Source organism: Hippocampus bargibanti, linkage group LG02, assembly GCF_051943395.1.
Source record: "Hippocampus bargibanti isolate YZ-2025 linkage group LG02, ASM5194339v1, whole genome shotgun sequence".
Classification (NCBI taxonomy): Eukaryota; Metazoa; Chordata; class Actinopteri; order Syngnathiformes; family Syngnathidae; genus Hippocampus; species Hippocampus bargibanti.
This window is the reverse complement of record NC_142735.1, coordinates 11,185,273-11,210,296: the sequence shown is the minus strand read 5'-3', so window position 1 is coordinate 11,210,296 and position 25,024 is coordinate 11,185,273. Positions and strand designations below refer to the sequence as shown.

General features: G+C 39.5%; 1 protein-coding gene across 1 annotated transcript in view; it reads right to left on the bottom strand.

Annotated features, from left to right (window-relative positions):
• LOC148901534 (teneurin-3) overlaps nucleotides 1-25,024 on the bottom strand; it is a 230,857-nt gene that overhangs the window by 94,285 nt on the left and 111,548 nt on the right. The window contains exons 8-11 of the mRNA XM_088988989.1: nucleotides 17,103-17,341; nucleotides 7,716-7,826; nucleotides 5,183-5,397; nucleotides 292-502 (exon numbers count right to left, since the gene is read on the bottom strand). Coding sequence (XP_088845115.1) covers nucleotides 292-502; nucleotides 5,183-5,397; nucleotides 7,716-7,826; nucleotides 17,103-17,341 — 776 coding nt within the window. The remainder of the gene's footprint in view (nucleotides 1-291; nucleotides 503-5,182; nucleotides 5,398-7,715; nucleotides 7,827-17,102; nucleotides 17,342-25,024) is intronic.

The following is a 25,024-nucleotide window of genomic DNA, read 5'->3' as shown; positions in this document are numbered from 1 at the left end:
GTAATACTCCCATTGATGATTAGTAAACAAAACACTAATATATTTTAAATCCACTTATGTATGATGTGCTTTTTGGGTGTCAAAGTGCAGAATGCTGAAAAATAAATGGGCACCACAGTTTTCGAATTTATATTTGATTATTTCTGAACTCTAATTTTCGCTCCACTTCACAATGATGTGTGACTTTGTTTTGATCTAAAACATAAAACATTTAACTCAATTTTGTAATTGTAGGGTCACAAAATGTGGAGCATTTTTTCAAGGGGCAAGAATACTTTTTTGAGATCTTACCCTGAATGATGGTACTGTACGACACTCTCTCTATGTTACGTCCATCATTGTAGAAAGCTAGGTGCCACACACCAGTTTCTAGGTACTGGATGAATCCCGCTTGGTGAACCACCACCTGGTGATCTGGGCGGGCTGCCCTTTCGATTTCGCTGGATACACGGTGTTCATTGGAGATAAGGCGACTGCCATCCAAGAGCTCCACAAAGTCGTACTGTGAAAAAGCACACACGTAAGATGGGTGAAAGGCTGACGCGTAGCTTTAAAATGCGTCACATAACCTTAATATGGCACACACAATGCTAATGCGTAATAACCAACCCAAAGCACGGACCGCTTTGAAAACACAACAAACAATACGTACCTTACAACGTGACATACATGACCACATTAAGTGAATGATTGATTTGACCATCCAAGTGCATGTTTGTTAGGCGAATTGAGACTGTTTAAATTTCTGCCTGTGAACAACATGTGTACTGTATGTAACATTGAAACAAAGCCTTTGGAGATAAGACTATTTCTCCCCTTTTTAATGGTATTTGCTTTGTCCCCAAATTAAATAGAACAAATGACAAATGTAATCATTTTTTTATCACAGAAATAAGACAAGACAAGACAAGACAAGATAAGATAAGATAAGATAAGATAAGATAATCTTTCTGCTAAATGTCACTGCATTTAGTTTCTCATATGGGGTTGTGTGCATGGAAATCCAATATTTAAGGAGAATGTTGATTTTACCATCAGGGTACTAGCAGTGAGCTGCTGCACTAAAAATGAACAAAAACAATCTCTCACTCTCTCTCTCTCTCTCTCTCTCTCTCTCTCTCTCTCTCTCTCTCTCTCTCTCTCTCTCTCTCTCTCTCTCTCTCTCTCTCTCTCTCTCTCTCTCTCTCTCGCTCTCTCTCTCTCTATCGCTCTCTCTTTCTATTATTGGCTTTGGCATTTATTTATTTGAAAATCAAAAGGTACTTCGTTATATGCTCAACGAATAGTTTTCAGAAAATGTGTATTTGTTTTTAAATATGTGAATGAATTAATTCAATTTGTTGAAAATAAATTCTTAAAATGAGTTCTACAGGAAGGCAGCAGAGCAGGGGGAGAAATGTACTTTGTCCCAAATAAATATCAACTTATAAGACAAACAAGGCGTGATTCCCGCCTGACAAAATAATTGAAGAGGTGCATCCGCGCTCACAGTACCCGCTGAACAGCTGGACCTCATTTGGACCTCAACTGTGCAGCGTGGAAGAAAACAACACATTTCCCAGACAGGCTAATGGGTACAGAGTATTACAGCAGATGCAGACAAGAGGATTCCCTGGTTAAAGACGTTGCACGCTCCACGCAGACAAACTCAACCTCTGGTGCAGACTCGTGTTTGGAACAGAGAACCAAGGGGAAGCTTGTGAGGCATACATGTCACAGTTTTTTGAAGGGAGCTCAGATTGGATTGTAGCTGGGTGAGCAACAATACCGAGGAAAACAAAACTAAAGTCTGGCTTGAGTCACAAACATCTTCCCGCCTAAAATGAAGCCTGATGGTGGATGGACTGGAACATACACTGACATTAAGCAAGGTGTACCCTCCTATAATACAACACATTGGGCTAAACCAATTGGTAGGTATATTACACAAGGGCATAATTTCAACCCTGAAAACAAAACATTTATTTTCAACTCGGAAAGTTCATGCGGCCGAAATGAACCTCCAGGGTCCAATAATAAGAGAGGAACTGACTAGCACCGGAAGCACCTGACAGCAGTATGAACTATGCGTGGGACTGTGGAACTGGAGGAATGATTATTCCTTTGGCTTGTTATATAAAAGTGAGATAATCCATACTTCCAAGACTGTGCAACAGGCTGGAAATGTGTAAAGTTCAGAGACAAGTGTCCGAAAATGAGTCAGAAAGGCCTCACAGTGTAGTTGGTGTATGAAATGAATAGAATTCAGACCAATACACTGTGGCAAATAGTGAATTTGGCTGAAAACCAATGTTTCTGAAAGAAAGGGACAGAAGAAAATACATTGAAACAACATTTATTACCCAGATTTGTGACAAACAACAACCTCTGCAACCAAGACTTTGGTCTCATTTTCATACTGCTCGTGTGAAGTCGACCCTTTGATTGCAGGAGTTTGCAAGGAAAGAGGGCGAGGTGGATGTCATTAACCTGGCGGAAGTTGGCTTCTTTGTGCTGGAGGGAAGCAATAATACAATCCCATCCCACAGAGTTTAGAGCCTTCTGGTCGAGTGCATCCGTCTCGATGAGGTTGCTTCTAATCTCATCTCAGACCAACAACAGTGGTGACATTAAGTGGAGAGAATCAGAGGACAAACACAGCCTTTAGTTTGAGTGACCTGCATGAAAGTCTCTAGGAAAATAAAAGTTTTTTTCTCTCCCTGAGAATTCGTTTTCTTTGTACAGCTGCAGACAGGTACTCAATAGCAGCAGGACAAGGTCTATATTTGACAAGAGACGTAAAAGTTGTTACTCGTAAATGTTGTTCTTGTGTTTGTTGGCTGTGAATGGAACGCTCAATAACGCCAGCCGGGCTCTTTCATGCTCAGTTGAGTGAATGTATTGATCTGTGGCTGAATGGCACTGCGAAGCGGCAACGTTTGACATGACGTCCGGTGTTGACACAAAAGAGGTCGTCTTATTAATTACTCCTCTTTGATTTTTAAGTTTATTTCCCTTCAGTTTTTAGCTACAACCTTAGAAGTGCAATTGGACTCACCTGTGTGACCAACACAGCCATCCTCTGCACTCCTCTTATCCTTTTCCCTTGACCCGTAATCCCTAGCCCTGTTTTGTTTGTGACTAGTCCTTTCTTTTTTGATTCTGTTGTATTATTCCACATCTTGCCGCTAACCCTATATTTTAATATTAACCCTAACCATTAAGACCAAATACCCAGCGAACCCCTGTTCCTGTTTTTGGTCATTTGTTATTCTACAAAAACTGTTAGCATCATCCCTCCACTGATCACAAATCCAAGACTGAACCTCAAATCCTGAAATCTAACGAAATACCAAATGCTCTAATCAATTCCGTTGTCCTGGGCTACTATTTTTCCCTTTTCATACAGTTGACCTTCCTCTGTCTCTTCTCTTACCCTAACAATTTATATCAAGTTCACTGAGTTTGAAATGTTACTCTTAAATTTCTTGTAACTCACTCTAACATCATGAAAATATCCATCAATTTTCCGTACCGCTTATGCCTCATCAGGGATGTGGGGAGGGGGGGTGCTGGAACCTATCCCAGGTGTCTTCGGGCACGAGGCGGGGGATACCCTGAATTGCCAGCCAATCGCAGGGTACACAAAGACATACAACAGCCACTCTCAAACTCACACCTAGGGTCAATTTGGAGTGTTAAATCAGCCTACCATGCATATCTTTGGAATGCGGGAGGAAACCGGAGGACCCAGAGAAAACCCACGTGGGCCCGGGGAGAACATGCAAACTCTACACAGGGAGGCCGCAGCGGGACACGAACCGGCAACCTCTGCACTGTGAAGCCGGTGTACTAACCACTCGACTACCGGGCCGCCCGACGTCTCCGGACAAGTTGTGTCCATAATTTGTAAAATGGCTTCAAATGACTTCTACTGGGCGTATTTTAATAACATTCCACCGCATATAGCTATATGTTACGTTTTAAGACTCGCGCTGAACATTCAGGAAGCCTTGTTTTTGAGTTGGTGACGAGTCCGTACGTGACGTCAGAAAAGGACTGCCTCCTCACCGTAAAAAAGACACATTGTAGCGTCTTTCCATAACGTCAATGTATTTTGCTGTACTGTTTTTTTAAACCATGTCTTACACCCAAAAGCCACCAGCAGAGGGAGGCAAACTCCATGGAAAGATAGTATCAGCCTGTGGAAACGAGCTGATTCATTGCTCATCGGAGCTGGTCGACATTTTTCTGCCTCTTCTTGGGTGAGACATTATCCCCCGCCCGTTTGCCTCAAAATGGCCCAAATAAATTATTTAATCGATTGCAAACATGTATGCTTTGCTCATCAGGACTATTTGAATCATATTCATAACTGGATGTGTAACAAGAAAGCATATTCTCTGAATCTGAAGCCATTGTTTTGATTCGCAAGCAATGCAAGACGTCTGGGCGTGACGTCACGAAAGGGGGGCGGGACTTTCTGAAAATGCCCAATTCGCGGCTCAATTTTTTTGCAGATTTTGGACACAAGTCATTTTTATTGGTGTTTTGCATTTGACTAAAAATATCATACTGCATGTTTTGGGTATTTTAGATGCTATAAAACGTTTTTCTGGTGTCAGTTAAGAACCAAAAAAGTGACGTCGGTTGTCCTTTAAAAGCTGAAGTAATGTCAGTTCAATCAGTCAAAAATGAGTTTTCTTTGAAACTTCATCATGTGGGTGGACACTGACATTTTTTCACTCGCTGAATCAGGAAAGACATTTTCAAATGTTTTGCTATAATGTTTCTCTTAGTTAAAAAGGTTCCCAATCCCTGCTTAAACCAAAACCCTCAAAACATTACACAACCTGACCTTAGATGGTAGCACTAACCCTTAATGTAACCTAAACACCTTAAACCAGAAATATTAATATTTAATCTTTGAAACCCCTTCAATCCAAATCCCGCAAAGTCTCTCACTGTTGTCACTCTGACACCCGATCGTCTACCCTACTGGATGAATGTCGTCACAAGTCGTTGACTGTTAATTGCACCTTTTGCAAATCAGCATTCATGGATAGCCTTACAACCTTGCACACCAGTAGAACATACACAAATAACGTATTGGGTTATGTAATTAACATAATAGTAGCTGAACAACCTTTCACCCTTATACCATTAAAATAACCACAACAAAAATAAAAGCTGAAGTCCTCACCTGCGTGTGAGACGGTGCAAGGCCTTTGCGTCCATATACACCAATCAGGGCATTCTTTTGCACAGAGATGTTGAATTTGAGGAAGCGTGGTTTGTCCACGCTGAGCTGGGAACGCCAGAATATGCCTGGTGGAACGTTTTGTCCCACACTCTTGCTGATGTCCACAGGTCCTGTGTCCACAGAGTTGTTTTCTTGATAGATAACACTTGTCCTTCCTAGGTGGTAGAAACAGAACAGTTGCTATCACTCCTTTTTTCAGTACTCGGGCATCATGTAAGTTTCAATTTAGATTAGAACGCAATTGCTGTGTGCCGTGCAAGGTGAAGGGTGATCTTGTAAGTGACTTATACATTTCCCAGCTTCATTATAAAGGGTTATACAGACTGGCTAACTTGTCAACTTGTCAACATAGGGGCCGGATTGACAATAGCCTGCTCAAATGTTCCAGTGAAAGACCTCTTGTGCTTGGCACCTCACGTTTGGTGTCCCCGACACCTATGAGACTGCCTTCTATTTTGTAATGAGCAGCTTTGCAAAGTGAGAGGGAAGTAAAATAACCACAACAAAATACACCCAATAGCCTTCATTTTCTTCAAAAGTGTGCGTGTGTGTGTGTGTATCTGTGTGTGTTTTCTCTAGGCAATCACCCTTGTTGGATTTCTTCATAATAGTTCTGATTTGAATGGCACTTTCATTTAACAATTGTAAAATACTGGTTACATTGTGGGCATAACATACTCTACTGCAGGTGCACAGTGTAATTATTTGTGTGTGTACGTGTGTGTGTGTGTGTGTGTGTGTGTGTAAGTGTGTGTGTGTGTGTGTGTGTGTGTGTGTGTGTGTGTGCGTGTGTGCGTGTGTGTGTGTGTGCGTGTGTGTGTGTGTGTTTGCACCCAGACATGACTTGCCTTGCTTCAGTGTTTGCATTTAATGAGGCCATTGCCTGTCACTTTAACTCCAGTCAGAGGCGAGACCGGGAGCCAAACGTAACCTCCAGGGACAATAACGGCGGGCTATTGATCGGCCTTTAAAGAGCCCACAAGCTTCCCTGGGTCGTATTCATTAACAGCACTGATGAGGATATATAACTAGTCGGAGTTCAGTGAGCCATTGTTGCGCATTGTTTTGCATGTTCTCAATATTGCATAGTTGTTAATATTTTTTGTTCAGAGTTGTTAGGTGTTAGAGGTGAAGCAAAATGGGCCGCCTACTTGAAGACGAATATAGAATGCTACCGCATAATAATCCGGCATTGTGACCACAGGTCGACAATCCTTCCCCAAGCCCCTCAAACAACACTCAACGACAATTTAAAAATGACATGAATTTCGCAACAGGCCAAGCCCCATACCAGATATTGAACATTTGACGATTTGGCCAGAAGGAGCTATTATTGAGAATATTCCATATTGGTCTACAACTACTGAGCCGTGCACAGGAAATGCAGACATTATTACACCTTTAAATGTTTCTCTATCCTGCTCCCTGGATTGTTGCTCTTGCTGATGTGGGAGGTAGGTAGGTTACTTTTCCGCTTTGGTGCAATTCAATATTCAATAACAAGAACTTATGAAGAATTTGTTGATTTCTGCATTCACGTGTTATTGTTCTTGCAAGGTTTCACATGTTCAACACCACCAGTTCAACACTTAAGACCGCCCTCAAGATTTCATTCTGCATTTATTTCTGACATGTCTGCAGAATGAAATACATAAATAAGAGTGAAGAACATTTTTTTATTTCTATGTAATTTGATTTACATTTGTATTTTTTGTTTTATTGCCATATATCCTTTGCTGTTTACTTAGATTTTTTCATAATGTTTTTGAACGTTTTGGCATAGGTATTTAAGTATTTTGGATGGATGGAGGGATGGATGCATGTATTAAAAAAATCATTCAGGTATGTTTTTGTATTTGTATTTATTTTTGTATTTAATTTTTTGAAATATGTTTTACTTTTCTTTAATTTTTATGACATTCATTTATTTTACTTTATTTTGGTAGTTTTGGTTCTAGATACTTCCATGGGCATGCACGCTTTGGGTGTGTTTCTTAAATTGAAGTGTGTGTCAGCCATTTGTTTCAAATAGTCATGTCATATGAGTATAAAATTAATAATAATATAATAATTATACCTTTAATTTCAAGCGCCTTTAAAAACACCCAAGGACACTTTACAATAAAAACAATAAAACAAAGCACATGACAATAAAGAGTATTAAGAGTTTTGGCCTTGTAGTGTGTGGCATATTTATGTTTCATTTATTCATCCATATGACTCTGGGAGGGCTTCAGTTGCACTTTTTTTTTTAACAAGAGGTCTATGGTTTTTACTTTCATGTTGGATCATATTAAATTGTAACAGCTTACTTAATGCATATGCCACAGAGTATAATGAGAAATTAATTATTAATCAATGTGGAAAAGTGGCAAATGAAGGAGTTGTCGCCCGGTGTTGATAATATGGATGATAACTTACATTCTAACATCTATGCATAAAAGAAAAGGCAATCACAGTGAGCCTTCCTCACCGTCTACGGCGCTGGACGGTGTGGGACCAGCGTTTCTGACTCCGCCATTTTCAAATGCTGGCTGGCTGTCCAACTCCTGCAGCTGCCAGTTGAGGCCAAAAAGGTGCATGGCTGTGAAGTACACAGAAAAGTCACATGGGTGTGCAGAAGCAAATTAAAATAAAAATCTGTCAAACAAAGCACTGGTGTGATGACACAGGCAGTGGTGTAAACTAATCACTTTGGTTCTGTAGTTAAGTACATTTCTAATCATTTATCATTCTAAATTGATATAAATTTATATTCACAGTCATGCACCTTAGATAGATAGATTGTGGTTGTGGGTTCAATCCCCGCTCTGGGTTCAATCCAAATCAGTGGGGTTTGCATGGTCCCCACAAGCCCATGTGGGTTTTCTCCAAGTTAGAGTGGATGTGAGAGTGGATGGTTGGCTGTCTCTGTGTGCCCTGCATTTGGCTGGATACCAATTCAGGGTGCCCCCCGCCTACAGATAGGTAGGTTCCAGCAGCCCCCCCCACCTCTCACGGCTTGGAAGATGAATATATATAGACGGATACTGCGCAGAACCCTCAAGTTTCCTGGCCTCAAGGTAATATATATATATATACCGGTTCTACCGGAAACAAATTCCTTGTGTGTTCTACATACTTGGCAATAAAGATGATTCTGATTCTGATTCTGATTCTGATATATAAGCTTGAGGGTTCTGCGTATAGTATCCGTCTGCTCTGCCCCCAAACTCGTCGAGTTTGGGGGTCACTGCCCCGAGTCCTCCGACCACCACAGGCACGACAGTAACCTTTACCTTCCAGGCTCTCTCCAGCTCCTCTCTGAGCCCTTGGTATTTCTCAAGTTTCTCATGTTCCTTCTTTCTGATGTTTCCATCACTTGGGACCGCTACATCCACGACAACAGCTTTCCTTTGCCCTTTATCTATGACTACGATATCTGGTTGGTTGGCCATTACCATCTTGTCACAGTCTGTATCTGGAAGTCCCACAGGATCTTTGCTCGGTCATTCTTGGCCTGTTTATTCTTCCGGCCTCATTCTCTTTCGTGTACCTCTTTAGGCGACTGGGCAAGGCCTGGAGCCTTTGTTTGTCGAGTGCTTCAGGTATGGTTATCTGCATGTACCTCTTGGGTATTGCATGTACCTCTAGGAACCCTAATCTAGTAATTTAATGCTAACATTTTATTTGAGATGACATTGATTGGCCTTTTATGCCTCTTTTTTTGCTTTTAATTTTCACTGTAGAGCTAAAATGTATCCAACATTTTACGACTAAATAAATAAAAAATGGAGTCAATACACATTCCAAGAGCGCCAAAATACAACCAATATCCCAAAGTTGCACTATTTCATCTTCATCTGCACTATCATCTTGATTCCCGGGACAATTGATCTGCAGGGAAAAATAAAGTTTCTACCTTTTCCTTCTTTTTTTCTTTCTTTTTCTCCCAGACGCCTCAGTAGATGGATATCGGCTTGCAGTGAATAACTTGAGAGGTTTGTGTTTGTGTGTGTATGTATGTGCTTGTGTGTGCGCGTGTGTGTCTGTGGAGGAGGATGGCAGAGGATCTCAAATGTAAGGCGCATCAGTCAAGAGAGTGAATAGGGCCAGGGAAAGTCGATCAATCGCTGTCTTGTGAAGGAATGTCGGATACGGATTACTTCTGCAAGTGAAGGATCTGTGTGTAGTATATTTGCATAGTTTGGTACTTATTTGGTCATGTATTTTTGTACTTACTGTATTAATTTTTATCTATTTAATTTGATTTGTGCACTTGTTGGCACTAAAGCAAAGTCAGTGCTGCAAAGTTCGACTTCAAACTTACAAGATTGAAGCCTGCCATCTGTGACGTTGCACTGATGATATTTACTTTCAACAAAATTATTATCAGGCATAGCATGAAATGTGCTGTTTACCCTTGAACACACACCTACCCTTTTCATGATATGACCAATTGCTAGTTTATACCAGGTATTCTCCACCTGTGACGCACATTTTAAGTGACAAATTAACGTAATACAATCATTTTAGCTTAATGTTGTCATGGTATTGTTTTTGTCAAAATAAAAATTACGTACAAAAATTAATTAACTAAGATAAAAAGAATTAAACACTAATTATTTATTTCCCATCCACGGGGAGGTACAGCAGAATGATCATAGTGCCGCATATTGCTCTGGAGCTGCGGTTTGTCGAACCCTGATGGAGTTCAGTTAATGGTACATGCACAGTTTGTTAGTGAAACACATTCTTGCTGCTGTTCACACAGTCTGAAGTATCTGCAGTATTTGGCACCGGTCATTCATTGCACTTCTATTCATTTAATTCTTAAATGGTAGCCGCAGTCCAGAGGCACGCGGTTCGATTCTGGTTTCAGCCTTTCTGAAGTGGACTTTGGAGGTTTTCTCAGAGTATTGTAGGTTTTAGTAGATAGATGGATAATTCTTAAACATTTATGTTTCTGCATGTGTTTCTGCATGTGTTGCAAACAATGTTGACATTATGCCCATTTTCGTTAATTCAATTCTTAACAGATTATACTGCCATTTCATTAACACAAAAATAGTATTTTACGAAATTCTCACCCCTTAAGCACTTTTATTCCACCTGGGGGGCTGTTCTCCACTTGTGAATATCCTGTCCTTCCCATAAATTATTCTGGCAACCTTGGCCCATCGCAATGAATATTTATGTGTGGCGTGAAAAAAAATCGCCCTTTTCCACTTAAAGCTGACCTTTTATCTGTGATGCTATAAGAGTGTGCCCCCAAGAAAACCTTCACCGTAAATTGGATCAAAGATCAAATTTGTACATTTGTAACATGTTAGTTTAAGTTTGGGGTAAAAAAAAATCTTCACTTGCAGTTTCAAGAATTAAAAAAAGTGTCAGCAAGTGTGAGTAGACAAATTAAAATATTCACATGTCAAACTTGATGCAGCCTGCCATGATAATCACTCATGATAGCAGAATGAGTGATAAAGCCCATCTGGAGTAGGCTTGTGCCAAGAGCAACTCCGTGGAGCCGGGAGTTCTACACACATTTGTGGACATTAGGACGGAGATGGACGCATGTTATGGGACAGGACGTGCCAAAACTTTTCTCTCTAGACACATTTGTAAACAAACGCGTTGTAGTTCAGCCAATGGCGTGAGGCCCTTTGTATCAAACAAAAGAAATGAAAATAATCGATGCTTTTATATCAATCACAGGCGATATGACTTTGCGGTTTACAATCTGCTTGTGGCATAATGTCAACCTTGTGACGACCAACTATTAGGGTTGCCTTTTAATGAAAAGAAACATTAAAGCTTTCATACTCAATGGAAATCATGGCTTGTGATATGTTTTCGAGAAACTGGTTCAGGATTGTTTGGTTGTCTTCCTCAGTGGTGGGCCGTCAGGGCCAGCAAGGCCTTCTCTGCTGGCCTAACATAATCAGACATCATTATCATAATTATAATAAAAGTCAATTTCATTAAAAAAAAATATTTTTTCTAAAAATATATATATAATTATTCTACATACTGTTTTCTTGATGTTATATCCATTTGGTTATGCTCCTTTCAGTGTTGTAGTTTTAGGTCAGAGTTTTTAATCCAATCAGAATTCAGCTAGTTTGTGTCGCCAGGCTGTATGAAATCTGACCGACACCTTCAGAATCAACAGTGAGGGCGTCTGTGCGCTGTACATGAACGGGCACATGTAGTTGATATACAGTTGCGATAGCCAATGAGATCACGAGTTGGCATAGTAAGGCCAGCTAGAGGGCCTCGCGTTGAACATGACGTACGCGTACTGTGATTGGATACTCACTTTACCTCAGCCCTCAGCAGAGGCAGCACTATGCAAATCAACCAAGCTGACAACAGATCAGACCGGGAAACTTTAGCAGAAAAACCAAGTATATCTACTCGCTTTTTTAACCCTCAATGGCTGAAGGAGAGGACAACTCGCTGTCACATGTAGGTAAGCCTATTCTCAAGAACAAATGAAAAGGATTTGTTTACTTTTATTTTCAACAAATAGTTCGTTTTGTGAATGTCTTGTTTTTCTTATATTAAACTGACATTTTGTAATTTAGCGTAAAATCTTGTTAAAGATTGCATATTCTTGGTGGACTTCATAAAACTTTGTGGACAAATGATTTTAAATGTCCTTTTATTTTTAAGTGTTTGCAGTATCACGTATAGTGACAAGTTCTAATTGCTGATGCAGATTTATTGATGTGTAATTGCTCCGGAAAATAGCCTGTGTTGTAGACGATTAAGGTGATGCCACGCCCAGTACCTCGTGCATGTGTTTTTGTAAATGATATCTCCAGCCGTTGTGTCATAAATTATGGTATTACGAGGGATATTTGTTCAAGTCGGACTAAGCAGGACTTCACTGAAGGACAAGGTGTGAAATGCACAGACCACCACTGGTCTTCCTAAAATCAAAAGCCAAACTATTGATTTTGTACTTCCCCCAAATGAAGCCAATGATTTATACTGGAACCCCTAAGAAACAAACAAGAGAGCGATACTTTCGAAAACAAAATAAAAACTCCAGTTCACCTGTCCTCATTGGAAGCAATTTTCATGTTATATATTAACAATGGTAAACGTATTTGCCGTATGTTGTACTCACCTAAAGAAAAACACTGAACGTCCCCCCAAAAAAGTATGTTGTAGTTTTCTAAAACTGACACAATTGTTTTCATTATCCAAAAAGATTATCTGAAAACTAATTATTTCATCTGACAGTAATACCATAATATAAAAATAAAAATAAAAAACAATGACATGTTTAAAATGTGGTCATTGTCTATGAACATATTTAGATTTGCTGTTAGCTATTTTTTTGTGTGTCAGTTTTAAAATGTTTAAACATTTAAAAAAATACTTTTTTCACCAAATAAAATCCCCTTTTCCCTCCTTACTCTTCTCAAAATGAACCCGGACATGAGCAGCACTTGGACCCGCTGTTAGAAAATTGCTGTCTTATTTACTTTGTGACCTTCTGGAAATGTAACAATTTAATCAGCGTATTGCTTGGTGGAAACCCATCATTGGTGAAAAACTGCTCCACAGTGTATCAAGTTATTCCAAAGTTCATGTTAAAGCCAAACAAAACAAATAAGCATGGGAATTTAATGATATAAGCGAAAAAAAAAAAACAGCAGCAAGTTTTACTCCAATGAAGGAGCCATGAGCAAAAATACAGATGTGGCACATTACCACTTAACCATTCAGGAAATGTGTGCTCCGGACTCACCAATATAGCAGCTGAGAGATGGTCGACACATTTTGCTAGGCTATATTTCACCCGCTAACAAGGCCCCCCAATTCCCCTTAGCTCAATGAAGAGTCATACTGCCTCAATTCCTAGGAGGGAAGATGGTTTAATTTTGTGGTCAAGACTGTAAAAGAATTGTGACAAGTCAGCTTTGGAGCCCTGTAAAATGTGGGAGTTGAAAGACAAAATCCTGTGTCTCAAGGATTGAGCCGAATTAAGCCATATTTTGCATAAAGCCGTAGCACATTTTGGAACTACCTTGTTTTTGCCTATTGTTCATATTAATACCTAGTGAGAGTTAAGATGTCTCCGGTGCGCCTTATACACCGGAAAATACTGTGTGTGCGTATGTATATATGTATGTATGTGTGTGTGTGTGTGTGTGTGTGTGTGTGTGTGTGTGTGTGTGTGTGTGTGTGTGTGTGTGTGTGTGTGTGTGTATGTATGTATGTATGTATGTATGTATGTATGTATGTATGTATGTATCTTCTTCTTCTCTTCTTTTCCTTTCGGCTTTTCCCTTCAGGGGTCGCCACAGCAAATCAATGTCCTCCATCTAACCCGGTTTTGTGCATCCTCTTCTCTCACACCAGCTACCTTCATGTGCTATGTATGTATGTATGTATGTATGTATGTATGTATGTATGTATGTATGTATGTATGTATGTATGTATGTACGTACGTACGTACGTACGTATGTATGTATGTATGTATGTATGTATGTATGTATGTATGTATGTATGTATGTATGTATGTATGTATGTATGTAAGTATGTATGTATATACTGTATGTACATACTGTATATATAAAATGACAACAATTAATGTGATTGGTTTCTATGACGAACAAAAGCAATTTAGTCACAAAGCATTACATTACAGCATGATATGCATGTAAAGTTTTTTCTGCTTCTTCTAATGACCAGGCCCATCTGTCCATTTTAAGAGTTAAATATGTCCCCTTGAGCAAATCACATTTGCCCGCCCCTGTGCTTTATAAATGCAGACTATCTGCCATTTAATTAGCATTAAAACAACGAGGCCGCCTATGCACAGTCTGCATGTTCTTCCTCCCACGGTCGCAACATGTGCACTGTAAAAAAAAAAAATAATACATAAAAAAGACACCCATCAGCATTTTGATCTTTATTGTCTCACTCACCCACACACAAAATCAGAATCACTGCTTGTAGCCATAACTTATTAGTGATTATTCTATACTGCATGAAAAAAATCAATAACTTTATATAAATTGATGTATTCAGTATATTTGTGCTTTTGATATGAAATAATGATTAGGTAAGTGGGGTTAGGTAAGTTACAATGATAAATTATGTCGCGAAACATCTTTCTGGTTTATTAATACTACCGTACATGATTACATGACTAATGTTGTCTGTAGAAGATATGTTAGTCACAAGTCAATTGTCAAGTCCCTGACCACAAGTCCAAGTTAAAAGCTGTCACAAATGGCAAGTCCACAGCTGGTCTACAATAATGTTGGTGTATTGTCCACTGAAAGATGCCAAGGTGTCACAGAATGTAAATCATATGGTGTTAGTACAGAAAATCTGACACATGGCGTTATAAGGAAAAATGCTATACAGAAATTTTACTCTGTGTTTTGCAGTTAACGTCATGATTTGGAGAGCTTAAACTCAATGCTGACAATCTGCTTTTCAACCTGAGAAATAACAAAATGCCTTGTTTGTTCTGCCCAATCTGCATTTTATTCCCTGTTATTTTCAACTCAATTTCCACTTTGTTAATTGTCATGTAACTTGCATGGCCTTGTTGAAATCTCCATTCATCTGGAGTTCAGTTGATAAATCTCTTGACTAACATTAACCTCCTGTTGTCCTTCTGGCATTGCCAGATGAACAAGTCACCTGTGTTGCTTCTGATAGATGTCACTGTCAATGAGACACCTGTGAGAGTCCCTACCTGCCCTCACCTTGTTTTCTTCATGAGGGTGTGGGAGCAGAGCAAGGCGACAAAGGTAAAGTCAGAAAACCAGTTAGTTCTAATGTGTTTCATTGACAAACTGAAACCATGCAAAGACTGCTCATGATTTAAGACGATAATTTGTGTGTCATAATTAGCGCATTTGAAATGAAATGGAAAATGGAAGCAGCAGATGATACAACGCCTCCTTACTTCCTTTTCAGTCTTAGCAAAAGGAACTCCAAGACGCCATTATCTCCCAGTGGCATTCGACAATCTTTAGACATATCATTCTGTGAAATGGAACACCACAGACGAGGCTGCCTCCAGAGACACAGTCTGGCATCGCTCTTAATCTATATCTGTTCCCAGTTTTGTTTTGTTTTTTTCTAAATGTTTTTTTTTTTGGGAGGGGCGGATGCACACATAATGTGACTCAGATGCATCTGTCTTACTTAGCCTCTTCTCATATAATCCTCCTGCTTTGGTAGGAAGCACCTCTCAAACAACCACAACCCATTCTTCTCACAGCCTTCCGGGAGGTGACACACTCGAAAATGAATGAATGACTGACAAAATGATTGTCGAAACTATAGAAAGGGATGTTCTCTTTAGATTCAGAATTATCTTTCTTGGCCAAATATGTAAAAACACACAACAAATTTGTCTCTGGTAGTCCAGGCAACAATACTAACAATAACAAGCAACTGTGATAACCAAGCACAGAAAAACTAATTATTTATTAATTATTATTAACTAACTAGTTGCCATTGTGCAGTAGTACCACCCAATAACAGCTGTGAGACAATGTGCAAAGTATCGATCAGAGATAAAGTGGTCTCTTGTGGAATACAATACTATGCTGGATGTGCAGTTGGTGCAGGACATTGTTGCATTGTTTTTAAAGTGACCTGTAGCAGTACTTGTAATACAACTTAAAGTGTGCAATCACACAAAATGTCCTTGGGTGCTTGAAAGTATCAGGTGCTGTGGAATATAGATCCAGGACAATCGTTCAAGTATTTACAGAGCTGGTGATACAACGATCAATGTGGCAGTACTATTTCACAAGGGTGTGTAAAAATGCAAAAAGCCATTGACACATGGTTATACAGGATGAGTGATAAACTGTACTATAGCCCATTTAATTGAACAGTCAAAAACGCACCGGTCTTCCTTCAATTGTACAAACATAAAATAATGTTGATCAATGTTATTGACCAGTGAAATACCAAAATGTGTCCGTCTTCCCCCGTCAGCCTCACTAAAACGAATTTTACAAACCTCCTGTAGTTTGACACGTGCCAGAATATATATATATATATATATATATATATATATATACCACACCGATAATGTTACATAAAAATAAAAATAGCGGTTTTCTCAGTAATTTTTACATTAGATTAAAATGCATTAGTTTTATTTATTGATTACAGACTTAATTAATTGATCACACATTTTTTAGCCCGTCTGAGAGCACTATGCAGCATACCAGTGTTGGTCCGAAGAATTACCCGATATTGTAGCATACAGCCTTCCAGGTATGAGTGAAGCCACATGTGTACCGAGATACTCAAAGTACACGGATGACAAAACCTTATGTGGGGCACAAATTTTGCACGGCCAAACGGATGATTAACTGGTGTGGAGCAGTTGTTTCGAGAGTCCCCGCACACTCCATACACCCCTTTGATTCACGTGTGACGTTCGGTGACCCTAATTTCTTTGATGGCCCGGAATAGTTGACAAATAAGTGTTTTTATACTCATCGTGTTTTGTATTTTAATACAATCTGCTCATGATGCTTTTGATGGAGTGCTACAGATGCCAAAAACTGGTCTACGTCGGTTTCAGTGAAGAGGGGAAAACACATTTGCCTGGTTAAACTCATTTGCTATTGCTCAATTATTGTGCAGATGAAATTGTGTTGAAGGTAATCCCGACAGTTTTGTTGTGTTTCGTTTACGCATTATTTTTGCATCCTTTTGTAGTGTAGCAATTGTTGGCTTGCTGTTCATTGACATTCACGTTCATGTAATAACTGTGAACAGAGTGATGAGGACGGTTGTTTAAAGACGGTTGTTTGAAGACCGGAATTCTAGTTGCACCCCGACGTTAATTGCTCCATTAATAAAGTATGCTGGCACTGACCTATGCAGTAGCAGAGGGTGACTGACAGCAGCACGGCCACGGCAACCGCGATCAGAGCGGTGCACTTCCACGAGCAGTGCTTGGGTGACTTCTTAAACTTGAAGGCGCCACGTGACAGGCTGCCGCGGGGCAGCGGGCGCGCCGGTGTGGAGTACACCGTACCTGTCGCCATGGTGTACCCGGGTGCTGTCGCGCCGAAGAATGGGGTGCTTCCAGTGCCCGTCTTAAACAGGAAATGCCTGTCAGATAAAAAGATAGAAACATTGTTGTTGAAATTTTGCTTTTTTTAACAATTTCAGAAAAAAGAAAGCAAATAAACAAGCAAACAGGGTTGCTATATTTATTTGCTTTCTTTTTTGACATGACATTTTTTGACATCACATGACATTGGGAATTATATTACTATGTTATTTAGCTATGCGTATTATCATTCAGGTTATAACATACTTATCACACAATTTAGGATATTGACAGGTATCATTACTGAATCTCTCAGGGTACAGTATAGATATGCAAATGTTAGTTGTCTGTATCTCAAGATATTATTTAGATTCCAAACACTGAAAAGTATTTACAAACAAACCAGTTAAAGACTTTAAAGCGAAGTTAAGCCTTCAGTGATTTATAGACATGTAGCATAATTTTAAAATGAATTCTCCAGGTGACTGGGAACCATTGTAAAGCCTTTAAGACTGGGTACAGCATCCACACATTCTTATTAGATGTCAATATTTTTGGCAATGTACTGACACAACGTGTATAGAAAGTCAACACATTGTATAGTTCATTTTCAGCATCAAAACAAACAATATTACAGTGTCTTGACATGCCATCTGCAAGGGTATGAGCAGCATTAGAGATGAACATATATTGAAAGGCTGGCGTTACAATTCAATGTGGTATGTATCAGATCACAGTGCAGTATTACTTTAAAAAATATTGAGATCTCAATGTATCATTTTGTCAGCTTTCCACGTACAATTCAACACCGCCGTCATAAATATCATCCATTCATTTTCTGATCTGCTTGTGCTAACAAAGGTCACAGGGCGTGCGAGAGGTTATCCAGATGCCTTTGGGCAGGAAGCGGGGGTAATAGTTGCCAGCCAATCGCCGGTCAAAAGTATAAAAAAATCATTATTGCAAGAGTCTCGATTTAATCCACCAGTAGTAAATACTAACAATGTGATTGTTCTCTCTGGAGTCGCAGCATCAATACCCCCAGCATTATACTGTATAACAGGGCATCAATCATCGATATATCATTAAAGTATGACTAGAAAATACAAATAAAAAGAACATAAAAGCAATAATAAAATACAACATTCAAAAAGTGTTTAGGTTACCATATCAAAAAACAGCAAGAAACATTTTCTGAGCAGTATAAGTACTCAACATTGAACTTGCGATTGTACAACTTGCATACGGCAATCGTAATGTATCGTATCATGCACTTAAGATAAATCATCACTGCAAAATAGCTTGCAGATTCAAAACATAGGCTAAACCAAGATCCTCTAAGCTGCTAGGATGCACTTCTAAGGCTAAACTAGGTTCTCCAAAGTTGCTGAGGTGCACAAGTCTACAAACATGTTTTTTTCTTCTTTTTTGTGCTTCTTAACACTACACTGGATTGAAAACAGCATGAGACGAACATGTTTAATATTTATGAATCATGAATGATTCTGCCATTAAGATGGATTATGTTTACCCACCCCCACTTCCTTAAATAATTGTCCAGCCCTTAATAGCAGCCATAATCAACAGGGCTATGCAACGTAAAAACAAAAACACAGACAAAAAATGAAACATTCCATCATGAATTCAATGAACTCCCTCTTTACATGCTTGACCTTTTATGACCAGGCCTGTGGTAATAGCCTATAATACCTGCGCTAATTAAGAGGCTTTAATCAAAGGCATTACACAGCCATCATCCTATTAACTTTAAAACCCCAAGTGAAAAGCTCTTAAGTAAATGAATTAAGCCTTCTTGGCACTCTTACCAGCAGTTGTAGATTAAGACCCCCAATGGCCACAGGGCTCGGAAAACTGAACCACTGACCCTGCGGGCTCCCCTTTACTGTTCTGTACATGGATTATTTACGACCCAAAACATAATTTACAATACAATACAATACAATACAATACAATACAATACATATTGATTTATGTAGAGCTGTAAAAAAGCGCTTAATCTGTAGAGCTATCCTGTAAGAAATTAAGCAGTCACAAAGATAGTTGAAAGCACCAGGTAGTGAAAAGCAGTTACAAAGATTGTAGAAAGCAACGGGGAATGAAACGAAGTTCAAATCATGCTGAGTCGAATGCCAAAGAATACAAGTGAGTTTTGAGACGGATTTTAAACATGGGCAGCGAGGGGGCTTGCCGAATGTTCAGTAATATAAAATGCATTTTTAAAATTCTTGTGCCACCTACAGTTGCATGTGGTTGATAATTGTCAGAACCGATGTACCAATACTCAAGAGAATCTCCTTAAAGAAATGTGGAGGAATAGCGTCATAAGGGGAGTTAGGGCTTAGTTTGGCCAACCACATTCTCTCATAAAAGACACAACTTTAAAAGAATGTGGCACAGCTCAACACAGGACATGGACTGTGTCCATGTTCTGTGTCTTTGCTGTAGAAACCTTGCCAATAAAAAAACGAAGGGTCTGAGCAAATAGGCTTAAGGGGTTTCGGTACACAAGAAATTGTACACATGGATTTTGACACATAGCCTGAAATGGGTTTGATGGATGTTCTTTTTCAGCCTCTCTAACTGAGATCTGGTAGTTTTGTGAGCACTTTCTCCCCATTTGATAAGAGACCTGAAGGAGGTCTTTTTTTCAACTTGGGTTCAGTATCATAGCACAACTCTGTCGCTAGGGCTCAGGTGTTGCTTTAGACTGCAGACTTTTTAATGGAGCCACCAAATCCATTATGGCATGGCACGATGAGTTGAACCAAGTGGTGGGTTCCACTGTGTTTGTAGAGGTCACACAAAGATTATTCAAGGCATCAGAGAACCGACAAGCAGTTTGAGAGTTAAACATTCAGCGGTTGTGCTCCGGGGTGGCAGATTTAACATCAACCAAATCTGACATCTGATCAGAAATAATATTTTCCAAGATTTTCAAGTTTAGTTATGGTGTACTATAAACAAGAACTAGATCTAAAACAGGGGTATCCAACCTCGGTCCCCAAGGGCCCATGCCCTGCCTGTTTTCCAATTTTCCCAGGAGCAACACACCTGATTGAAATAATTAGGATTATTGTAATGCTGCTTCAGAGTTGGGTGATGAGCTGATCTCCTGAATCAGGTGTGTTGCAGCTGGGAAAGCAGGACAGTAGCCCTCCATCCCCCAGAGTTGGAGATGCCTCGTCTCAACTATGTCCTTGTTTATGTCAATGCCTCATTGGGAAAAATAAATGAAAAATATGGTCGTCCCTGCTCTTTGACTACCACACCCTCAAAAAAACAAAGAACAAACACACTTGAAATCTGTTTTGATTCTTAAAAATCATCTGCCCTCACTTGTCACTTCATGTCTTGATTATTTTTTGCCTTATGTTGATTGAAAGTGGCCTGCATTGATATACACCTCCCAAAAAGCCATACATGTGCTCATCAATTATTTGGACGGCATCTGTGAAGTCTCTTCATTTTTCTGGTTCATATCCGACACGAGTCTACACTCAAGGAGCATTAGTACAGGCAATTAGCAGCATTATATAAAATCCACCCCACGAACCACGACATAGTCAAATTCACAAAATGGCTGTGTTAACAACATTTGAGAGTCTTTTTTTCCTGGAAAGTAGGACATGCAGTCATCTTCCAAGCATCTCCTGAGAACCCATTTTGTGATCAATGCTGGAGCGCGGAGAACAAATGTCACACTTTGGACCAGTCTGGCAGTCCATGGCGGCCCCTCGACTGACGCAAGCTGTCTGTGTTTTGACAGATGGAGGGGGGGATTCCGTTTAAAGGTTAGTACACGTCAATTCTAGAATTACAATGTCCCTGGCAAGTAGGTGAGATGTTTTTTTCTATTCTTGTGGACTGTATGCAAAAGCTTTTGTGGACAAAAAAAAAGTATGTTCATCGAGTAAAGACTACAGGTACAAAGCAGTGTTAGCTTCCTGTGCTTACATTTTGGACCTGTGATCTAAGGATGGCTTGAAGAAAAAGCCAAATAGAATAAAAAGGTAAACTGCAATTTTAGATTCTGGGGTTAAAAAAATACAATAAAAAGAGGCAAATATGAGAAGAATTCTTCTCTGACCAAGCCATGTTCAACTCTTAATTATTTAAGTCTGTAGTGTAGACTATTGAGCGGCAACGGTTTGGGAGTTGCTGCAACGATGAATGACTTTAACTGCCCAATGACAGACAAGCGCACAAAGCTTGTGGCATGCGATTCAAAAATGTTTGAAATGCAATTTACTGCCAAAATACAGTATTTAACAAAGACTGTATTGTCATATTGGAGTGTTATGTTTAGAATTCTGAGGAAAATCCTGAATTGCTGAAAAAAAGACCATAACCTAAATTGTGTCAAAAAAAATGAAGTATCCTGAATACAGTACTGTATACAACTAATTGTTTCACATACAACATTTTTTCTGAACGCTTTACATGTTTGTTTTCATTTTCTTAGAAAGAGCACAATGAAAATGAAATGATGTCGGATACAACCTACAAACACGGCTTCCGCGTAATTGATTAGCGGCGGTTTGATGCATTGCTATGCTAATCCGACTGCCGGCAAAGGCGAAGGGACAGCCGCGAAAGCCAATGAATGGTCTCAAGTCTCAGGGATTGGGACCTGCACGCTTGTCCGTCCCATTGGGACGAATGCGGCAGCAGAAAAGGCCAGGGACGCTCTGCGGCCGCCACGGCTTGTCATCAATGTGACATTTGAAAACCAGCCACAAAACATGAAACAAGTGGGCGGGTGGGTTTCTCCACGGCCAAACTGCACAATAAGGACACTCGAAACAAAGCCAATTTAAGTTGTCCGAACAGCTAATCCACCATTCCCACGCTAGCCCTTAGCTAGGAAGAACATTACATGGCTGCAGATGAATAATCAAACTGAACACACACAGAAAAGATTTAAGAAGATTTACCTATACATTTTTCAATTAATTTGTATTTCATTTCCACTTTATGGTGCCAATCATTACTGATTAAAAAAATAAAACATACTAATATCGCTTTTTGATCTCAAGTGTTTTGTCATGTTATTTGTTGTATTTATTTTTTATTTTTATTTGTTCTTTTGACTTCAAGATGGCGCCGCGTAAGTGGCTGCCTTTCCAGCAGCGACTGAATTTTGTTTTTGTTTTGTTTGTTACTTATTTCTTTCCTTTCCTCTTACTTTCATAACTTTGTTGCTGTGAAATATAAATTTCTCCACTGTGAGACTAATAGAGATAAATCCAATCCAAGAAAATATTTACAATTGCACTCCTTACATTTTTTTTCTGTCTGCATTGTTCACAGTCAACTCACCAGAGCACATCTCCAGGATCGTCGCCTCCCATGACCTCCCACAAGGCAGAAAAGCCTCTTCCGACACGCTTTCGATCAATTCCACACGGTCAACATTGTCAACGGAGAATGCCTCTGTTCCCTTGCACGCAAAGCTTCGACAGAACAATTGCGAACAACCTTCAGATGTTACTCCAAGTGTCCCCTTTACTTTTTTGTTGTCTGTCTGTGTATGTGTGTGTGTGTGTGTGTGTGTGTGTGTGTGTGTGTGTGTGTGTGTGTGGTGTGTGTGTGTGTGCGTGCGTGTGTGCTTGTGTGTGTGTGTGTGTGTGTGTGTGTGTGTGTGTGTGTGTGTGTGTGTGTGTGTGTGTGTGTGTGTGTGTGTGTGTGTGTGTGTGTGTGACAAATATATTCTTTATACATACGTAATTAAATAAAAGTATCTTTAAATCTGTATACATATTACAAATGTTTTGTCATCTTTGCTGTCTGATTTTGTCCCCGTTAAGAGTGCAAATATTGCCAATGCCACTGGTTAAAACCAAGAATTGAGTCTTCCAGTTGGGTTTTCAAGACAGGTTTGGATTTCAATGTAGATTTTCAACCATAAGATGAAACCCTTCATCTTATGGTTGAAACTCATTAAGTGTCTCTCAAATTTGAGTTAGGGTTTAAATCCAGGCACAGAATTTGAAACATGAGTTGGAGTTTCACATTAAGACTTAATGTTTAAAATTAAGGGTTAGGGATTAAAGTCTGGATTTGTAATCATCATTTGAAAACTAATCTGAAACAAATACCTCTTCATGAAACGTTTTTGAACGTGTAATTTTGAAATCTAACTTTAAACATTAACAGTAAGTTTGAAACCCTAATTTGAATATCTTATGTCAGGCCCTATCCTAAGCATAAAATCACGAGTTGAAACCTTCAAGATGACTATAAATCTTGTTTTGGTTGACTTACACTAGTTCAAGGATGAAGGAAAACTATCTTTTCGGGCTACACTTTTCCACAAAAATGCCATTAGAGCACATACTGTGCAGCATGTAGTTGTCAAAGACATGTGGGAACAACTGCCACCCCATTCGGAAAGCAACGGGGAATGGAGGAAAATAAAAAGTAAACAATGACATTTTAGCGCCGCTTGTAGAAAAAGTTCAGAAGGAGAGCAGCACAATGAATAAAATGATGCTTCATCGCAGGACTTGAGGAATTAAAGTGTCTCTTTTATGGCTCATACTTTATGGCTCATACGCTGTTATTGTGTCACAAATGTATCGCAAATGGCGTCGCCGGCCTGATACATGTTGTGTGCTTTAACTGCCTTGCAGTGAGGCCTCCATTTTGACTTGCCGTGACTGGATCTCGTTCATAACACAAATAAAGAGTGTCAGATTAGAGAGCTTGTTGAAAGTGAACTCCCCAGGGTGCCATGTTGTAAATTTTAACAGAATGTATAGACTGGCCTTGATACACTATTTTGAAAACCAAACTCAGAGTTGAAACGCCCGTTTAAACATTAACATAGGGACCTTTAAAACCCAATCCATGACACAAAGCCTTAATTTTGTGTCCGAAACCTAATTTGAAAATCTGAACAAGGCTGGTAACTCTGCTTTGAAACCTTAATCCTGTGTTGAAACCCAACATTTCACTCCTATATTGAAATCCTGTTCCAAAATCAAATGCAGTTAATTCATAAAGCATTTTAAACATGAAACACAAGTCTTCCATCTAAATCCAAGTTTGAAACCCCAATTCAGGCATTACCAGTGCTTTAACACCTCAACCGAAATCACATTTTATAAATTATAACCTTGCATTAAACCCTAAAACCTTTACTCTGTCACAAACCTACGCCTGTTTCAAAAGGAAAACACAAATTCGGTCTTGAAACCTTGCACTGAAATCCTACCACAGTCTTGAAATTTCAATTTTAAACTCATTCCTTAATTGAAACGCTAGACATTTCTTAAACCTCAATTTGAAATGCAATATTAAGTGAAGAACAACGATTTGCAATCCCTGAATGTACTGTCAATCCATTGTTTGATGCCCCGGAAGATGGAACGGTTTTAGCCACCGCAACATGAGGTCTCCAAGATGGTTCCTGGCCTGATCAAAGGAAACACGATTTGTGTTGTCAATTTGCACCAAGTCCTACTGAATTCTCCTGAGGAGAAAAAAAAGCTCTTCCATGTCGACAGTGAAACGGAGGCTGGTGTGAATCACACTGAGCTGGGCGCAAGAAGAGAGAGGTTGTTAAAAGCATATCCTGGCAGGGTGTCACCCAGGTGTGAACATGATTTGATGCAATCAACAACCAAATCACAAGTTGAAGCCTTAACTATAGTTTCATGCCCTATTTTAAAACCCTGGTCCGTGTTGAAAATGTTAACCTGGTCTTAAAAGCCACTTGA